The sequence below is a fragment of the Poecile atricapillus genome, chromosome 9, assembly GCF_030490865.1.
Source record: "Poecile atricapillus isolate bPoeAtr1 chromosome 9, bPoeAtr1.hap1, whole genome shotgun sequence".
Taxonomy (NCBI): domain Eukaryota; kingdom Metazoa; phylum Chordata; class Aves; order Passeriformes; family Paridae; genus Poecile; species Poecile atricapillus.
This window is the reverse complement of record NC_081257.1, coordinates 2,833,712-2,841,034: the sequence shown is the minus strand read 5'-3', so window position 1 is coordinate 2,841,034 and position 7,323 is coordinate 2,833,712. Positions and strand designations below refer to the sequence as shown.

The following is a 7,323-nucleotide window of genomic DNA, read 5'->3' as shown; positions in this document are numbered from 1 at the left end:
CATCTCCTGTCTCGGCAACTCCTCGACCGGGCAGGTGGACTCTGGGCATCAGCTTGCTGCCTGGAGCGGCTGTGTCTGCGGGAAGCCCGTGACGGTGTCTCCCTTTGCCTGGGCCTCTCTGCCCTTGATGTTCTCCTGCTGCCCCTGTCATGGCGACTCCGCGACCGGACGGCTCCATCTGAGGCCCGCCTTTGCTGGTGAGAGCGCCTTCGCCTGCGGTCAGGCCCAGCACGCCTGGAATGGACCCTGTCCTCAGGGCCCGTCCAGCTGCTGGATCTTGCCCTTGGTGTGCGTGGGCTGCCGGTGTCTGCCAAGGAAGAAGCTGGATGCCGGAGGCTTCTGTGGCTGCTGGTCCCTGGAGGTGGAGACTGGGGAGCCAGACCCGATGGCACTGCGCTGCTGGAGCTTGGCCTGATGGCCTCAGATTCTGAAAGGCCATGAGCAGGCTCCGGTCCTGACTGTCTGATCAGGCTGGGGCCATTGAGCTCTGCCTCATCCCTGGAGGCTGTAAGGCCAAACAGGAATGTCAGAGGCCTGTCAGGCCTGGAGCAGGCCATGCCCGACCAGAGCACTGCCCCCAGCCCTCCAGGAGCCCATGGGCTTTGCTGTGCCCAGCCTGGGCACTGCCCCCAGCCCAGGGACACCCGCCTGCTTTGCCTCATACCCGTGCCAAGACCAGCACAGCTGTCACACTCCCAGTGGGTTCTCCTCACTGTCAGGCCAGAGCAGCGCCTGTGGGTGCCCTCAGCAGCACAGGAGGAGCACAGGAGCAGCTCCCAGGGCCTGGGGAAACAAAGGGGTTGATGGCTCTGAAGACAAAGTGTCCCAGCACGGGATTGTATGGCTGAGCTCCTCTGGCTCCTTCTACTTTGAGCCCTTCCCGAGACACAGGTTCCCTGCAGAGCCCCGGGTGCAGCTTCCCAACTCACCCCTCTTCCTCTGCCTCCTCCCTGCCTCCTGGGTAAAGGCATTCCCTGGCATTGCACCTGCTGTGCCTCTCTCCTAGATCTGCAAAGGCGTTGTTGTCCTCCCATGTTGGCAGTCTGATGGAGAAAGGAAAAGCTGATGTGTTTCTGCTGCCCTGACCCCACGGATGTAACAGGGTGACCCTGCTCTTCCTCCAATGCTTTTCCAAGTCCCCTGAGAGGCAGAAATCCAGACTCCCTGGATGGGGCTGGCTTGGACTACTGGGGCAGGGCCTGGCACAGTATGGCACTTACACCCCCTGTCTTGTGAGTCACACTGAAGGACACCAACCTGGTGGGAGTTCGGATCCCCAGAAAGAAGGTTTCGACAAGAAATGTCTCACGGTCTCTGCAGAGGGGGCAGCAGAAGTACAAAAGACCAGCACACATGGCCTGTCCCTGCAGGGCAAAGAGAAGCAATGTGAGCCAGGCTATGGTGCTGCTGAGCACCTGCTGTGTCCCAGGCCTGAGGGCATGGCTCCCACCTGCAGGCAGTCCCTGTGGAACCAGGCTCTTTTGCATGCCGGGCACACTATGGTGTTGAAGGTCTTTCTATCCTCCACTGGCTCCATGCAGATGGGGCATTTGGTGCCCGGCTCTGGAGTCACCTGCACGTCCTGCTCTGGACGGTGCTCAGGGCAGTAGGACCTGGGGACAAAAGGACGGGCATAATGAGAAAGACTTGGTCCTTCCCCGGGGGTGGCCAGAAGGGGAGAGGAGCTACCTGAATGGAACAATGTACTGTGTAACACAGCAGCCCTCCTTGGCACAGGGCAGGTGGAACCATCTGTCGCAGCCTTCCCTGCAGCACATGATGGTGGCTCCGCTCTGGCCACAGACGCAGCAGTGCTGGAATGAGCCAGGCAGCCCCATCAGCAGCAGCCTGGGGGCCTCCCCAGGCAGCCCCAGGGCTCTGGGCAGGGCTCTGGATGTGGCTGCTGCTGGCTCTCAGCCCACAGAGTCAGCTGGTGAGGGAAGCTCCTGTGCCAGAGACTCCACGGAGCTGCTGGGAGCCAGACTTTGTCCCACAGCTGGCTGCATGGCTGGCCTTTCTTGCTGGGGGTCTGGGATAAGCTCTGGCCAGCTACTCCTGGCACAAATGTCCCTGCTCTTTTGCCAGGCTCTCACCTTCTGTGCCGCCCGCCTGACTGCAAGTTGGATATCTTGAGGCAGAAAACCCAGGAGTCCAACACGTTTCTTGGCTTGCTGAAAAAGCAGTGTGGCAAAATACTGCAGAAAGGGAGAAGAGCTGATGAGGACAGGGTGGCAGGGACTGCCCATTGCAATGCTGGAGGGAGTGCCCGGAGCCACTCACCAGGCAGAACACGTGGGCATAGAGCCCGTATTTCTCCCGTTTTTCGCCGCAGGTGTCTGGGTCAGCCTCTGCACGGCGACACAGCAGGCATGCTGCAGGGGACAGAGCCAATGGCAGCGGGCGTGAGCAGCTCTGTGGGGCTCTCAGCCCATGGCTTCGGCCCCAAGGGCTGCTCTGTCCCTGCCTGCGTGCCTGGCTGATGGGCAGGGCTGGAGGCCTTGGAGAGCAGCGGCCACTGCGGGCACGGGGCTCCCGCCAGCTGAGCCCTGGCCCAGCTGGGCCCCACTTGAGGAGGAAGGAGGCTCCCAGCCCCGGCCTGGCTGAGCAGCTCCTGCCTGCTCGGGCCTCTGCTCTGGGCCCCACGCTGGCCACCCCGACAGCCCCATGGCCAGGCTGTGGGAGGGGCTGCTTTGCCCTCACCTGGCTCCCTGCCATCAGTGCCCTCCTGCTCCCTGTCGCACATGGCGGCTGTCAGCGCTGAGTCCCTGTCCAGGAACGCCGCTGTCTCCGCCAGGTGCTGGTCCTCTCTCTCTGTGGGAGAAAGAAGAGTGATGGGAGTTTGCAGAACAGGCCCAGAGCTACGAGGGTGCTACAGCCCTGCGTGAGCCCTGCTCCTGTCCGCCTTCTGCTCCCGTCGTCGCCTTGAGGAACACCGCCGTCTCCTCTGGATGTTCCTGTGCTGATTCTGGGAAGGGAGAGGCAGGTGAGCCTGCAGCACAGGCCCAGAGCCCCGAGGTGTGGGGCCCCTCTGGTCTCTGGGCAGCTGCTTCCCTGCCTTACCTTCTCCTCCCGTTGCCAGGTCGCACTGACACACGGCCTGAGCCCAGCCTTCCCTTTTGGGGCTTTGGTCACACGCGTCACAATGGCCACTCCTCTGACATCAGCATCTTGCTCCCAAGATTGAGGCAGCCATGGCCTCACATGCCCAGGAACCACTTGAGTCCACCCCCTTGGGAACCGAGGTTCTGAGATGGTTCCAAGCCTTTGGTCAGCACGGAACCAGGACAGAGACTCCTGCAGCAAGTGCAGGGTCCAATCCCAGGCTCTAGGGCAGCCATCGAGGGTGGCACTGTTGGCAGAAAGGTGCTGTTCAGGCATGGCCACGTCAGGTCTCCTGCCCCTGGCAGTCGGTTGCCCAGAGAGCTTGTGCAGAGTCTCTTGCACTGCACAGATTCCAAACCTGCTCTTGGTGCACCGATGTTTTCCTTAAGACCTCTCTGCAGTAAACTGAGATGAACCTGATTTCATGCCCGTGCTGATCACTGTTGGGAACAGGAGATAAAACTGGGGACCACTGCAGCTACCTCCCAATCTCAATTCTCCTGTCATCTAACCATCTAATGAATTTGACATTTCATATTGAGTGGAAAAATTAGTATTAAGCTCCTTAGAAAGCTCATCCTTTACACTGACACAATGGACACCCGGGAAATTCAATGAAAGATTACCTTGTACATCTGACTGGAGAGCTTGCAACAGTACTCAGCTCAGGAGTCCAATGCTTTTCCCACATTAAAGAACTTTGTCAGTTTGGTCCATGCTTTCCTTCTAGCAAATATTTTGAAAAAAGTCAAGATGGGACACACACAAACAGTTCTTGTAGAGTTTTCGCATTCACATCTTTGCAAACACGCTCCTGCAAAGTCCAGATCCTTGACTTCTAGAACAGTCAGTGGGATCCCAGGGAAACAGGGCAGGGGCTGACAAGCAGAGATACCCTGCACCTGCCTGATGCTGGGGCACCGGGACTTCATCCGTGTTCCTGTCTCCAGGGGAGAGCCCCCTTGGGTGGAAAACAATGCCTTCACTGAAGTAGGAGGGAGGCACAGCAGGTGCAATGCCAGGGAATGCCTTTACCCAGGAGGCAGGGTGGAGGCAGAAGAAAAGGGGAGAGTTGGGAAGCTGCACCCGGGGCTCTGCAGGGAACCTGTGTCTCGGCAAGGCATTGAAGCAGAAGGAGCCAGAAGAGCTCAGCCATGCAATCCCGAGCTGTGGACACTTTGTCCTCAGCACCAGGAACCCGTTTGCTTCTCCAGGCCCTGGGAACTGCTCCGGTGCCGCTCCTGCAAGTTACGCATCAACACACAGAGCCACCAACTCTTTCTCAACCCTTTTCAGCACTGGACAGCAGGATGCAGTAATTTTGATGTTTCTGCTGCACAATCTAATTACTAAAAGTCTAATTATTCAAAGTCCTGCAAAGAAGCAACTTTCATTGAAAGCATACACACCAAAAACCCCAAACTCTGGTACAAATCTTGAATTGACACAAGAAACATGTTCCTATTCAGAAACACAGGCTAACTCTTTTGGCCAATATTTTTTCCTATTAGATCTTTGAATGGATTTCCAAAGTAACATTTTTTGGCAAGTTCTAGAAGGAACAAGCAGGAAACACGTGTGAACTCTAAAAGAAGATTTATTGGCTTGCTTTCACATTCCTTTTGGAATCCCTATGTCTCATCCAGCATGCCAGAAAATGGTGAATATCCAACTTCATATTAGAAGAAGTTTCTGAATTTGCAGTTTGCCTCAAAGACTTTCTTTACACAGTTAAGGAACTCGTTCTGTAACTTACAGAGATTGAGCGGTTCCAATGACTGGACATCACCACATGACCTTATACATTCCAATATGCAAAACAACTATTATTGCCTAGCAATTACAAGGCTTCAAGCTCTTCTAGAGGCTTTGTCCTGAGCAACTTCATTAGGTCCCTCTCTGCTCGGCTCTCGAGCCTGTCCAGGTCACTCTGGAGGGCAGCACAGCCTTGTGGTGCATCAGCCCCTGCTCCCGCTTCTGTGCTATCAGCAAACGTGCTGAGGGAGCGCTCTGTCCCTTCTGCCAGGTCACTGGGGAATAAGGCAAACAAGGCTGGCCCCAGCACGGCCCCCTGAGGTCACAACCCTCTGAGTTTGGAGCTCCACTGTCCACTTCTCCACCCCACTCTCCCTCAGCTGCCTCAGGAGCATGTTATGGGAGGCAGGGACAAAGCCTCGCTGAAGTTCCGGCTGACAACTCAGCCACTGCTCTCCCCGCACAAACCCAGCCAGTCACTGCAGCAGAGGTGGCCATGCTATGAGATTCCTCCAGCATGGTTTTCCCTTCCTGTTATTCCAGAGCTTTGGAGATGACATCCAGGAGGAGGTGTTCTGTCAACTGTTGGGAGATGGAGGAGAGACTGATGGGCCTGCACTTTCTTGGCTTCTGCTTGGTGCTCTTTGGGAAGACTGCAGTGATGTAGGCTTGCCTGCAATGTTCATGCCTCTCTCGTGGAGCATCACCTTCCCTGACTGGCTGAGAAAGCACCCAGTGCCGGGGCCAGGAGCAGAGATTTCCCTTGGCCCCAAAAGGGAAGGGTGGGCTCAGGCTGTGTGTCAGTGCGACCTGACACCGGGAGGAGAAGGTAAGGCAGGGAAGCAGCTGCTCAGGGACCAGAGGGGCCCCACACCTCGGGGCTCTGGGCCTGTGCTGCAGGCTCACCTGCCTCTCCCTTCCCAGAATCAGCACAGGAACATCCAGAGGAGACGGCGGTGTTCCTCAACGCGACGACGGGAGCAGAAGACGGACAGGAGCAGGGCTCACGCAGGGCTGACCAGGGCTGACCAGCACCCTCATGGCTCTGGGCATGTCCTGCAAATTCCCCACACCCTTCTTCTTTCCACAGAGAGAGACAGGACCAGCACCTCGAGGACACCTTGGTGTTCCTGGACAGGGACGCGGTGCTGACAGCCGCCATGTGTGACAGGGAGCAGGAGGGCACTGATGGCAGGGAGCCAGGTGAGGGCAAAGCAGCCCCTCCCACAGCCTGGCCCAGGGGCTGTCAGGGTGGCCAGCGTGGGGCCCAGAGCAGAGGCTGGGGGAGACAGGAACTGCTCAGCCAGGCCGGGGCTGGGAGCCTCCTTCCTCCTCAAGTGGGGCCCAGCTGGGCCAGGGGGCAGCTGGTGGGAGCCCCGTGCCCGCAATGGCCGCTGCTCTCCAAGGCCTCCAGCCCTGCCCATCAGCCAGGCACGCAGGCAGGGACAGAGCAGCCCTTGGGGCCGATGCTGCGGGCTAAGAGGCCTGTGAGGATGCTCACGCACGGCGCCATTGGTTTGTTACCACAGAAAGGAACGTGTTTGTACCAGCCGACCAGCAGAAAACACCTATTTTGCAACAGTGCACTACTAAAACATCACCTTTGCAGGAAACCTGCATGGATGGATCAGGGATCAGCATGGATGCTCACACAAAATGACAGACTTCTTTTTCTGAGTACTAACTCCAGAAATACTACACAATGGCAGATTTGTCATACTAACTCATACCTTCCCTCTGAGAGAAATGACAGACTTATCTTTACAAAGAAACTGTGGGTCTGCTGGTAGATAAAACTAGCACTGAGAGATATAAAACAATGGGAAGGATTCCACTGATTAATGAATGGGAAAAACCATGTTTGCCTTTACAAACAAACTGTAGATTTTCTGGTAAATGAAACTGGATGTTGAGAGATGAAAAAAACAATGGGGAAAACCCATAAATTCTATAGGAATTAAAAAAGAAGAGGGAGGGTTATACAGTAGAGGAGAATCGTAAGTATCAGGCATTCTGGGAAATCTGTACCTCTCAAATACCTCAGCCAATGGGGAAAGAGAGAGGGACATGCGGCCGGGAAATTAGGATAAAAAGGAGGCTGCGTCCACCAAAAAATTTGAGAGACCCCTGGGGAATGCCCCATGGCTTCTCCCTTCTTTTGAATAATATAAAAGGACTTCTGTGTCTCCTTTTTGGATCTAAATTTCTGGTATTTGGGGATTACTTTCCCTGACAACAAGGCACAGAGAAGAAAACAAAAATTAGAGAACCTTCAAAGAACCAGGTTTCTTCTTTGTTATCTCAGTACTTGCTCTTTGAACTTTTCTCATCCTACTTGTCCCTCCTCCAAACAAGGCACTTCACAGCTTTATTGTCTCAGTGGTGTATTTCTCCAATTGCTGACTTGCCATTTAAGCTCTGGTTTATTGAAAATACACAATGAGGGATTATCCATGGAGGAGGGTT

The 7,323-nt window shown here is 55.7% G+C and overlaps 1 protein-coding gene across 1 annotated transcript; it reads right to left on the bottom strand.

Annotated features, from left to right (window-relative positions):
* Nucleotides 1–1,184: 1,184 nt before the first annotated feature.
* On the bottom strand, nt 1,185–3,338 carry LOC131582236 (PHD finger protein 7-like). Its single transcript, XM_058845194.1, has 9 exons — nt 3,202–3,338; nt 3,061–3,122; nt 2,882–2,965; nt 2,722–2,811; nt 2,281–2,372; nt 2,094–2,195; nt 1,690–1,814; nt 1,451–1,613; nt 1,185–1,364 (listed from the first exon to the last, which is right to left on the bottom strand). The coding sequence occupies exons 1-9, from the start codon at nt 3,336–3,338 to the stop codon at nt 1,185–1,187; spliced, it is 1,035 nt and encodes a 344-aa protein (XP_058701177.1).
* Between the last annotated feature and the right edge of the window lie 3,985 nt (nt 3,339–7,323).

What these genes read in the sequence shown, in the direction of transcription:
- LOC131582236 (XM_058845194.1), bottom strand. Translation starts at nt 3,338, where the DNA reads ATGGCTGCCCTAGAGCCTGGGATTGGACCCTGCACTTGCTGCAGGAGT. An exon ending in CGGACAGGAGCAGGGCTCAC is followed by an intron (nt 2,812 to 2,881) that starts GCAGGGCTGTAG and finishes TTTCTCCCACAG; the next exon opens with AGAGAGAGGACCAGCACCTG. An exon ending in TCAGGCGGGCGGCACAGAAG is followed by an intron (nt 1,815 to 2,093) that starts GTGAGAGCCTGG and finishes GGCTCATTCCAG; the next exon opens with CACTGCTGCGTCTGTGGCCA.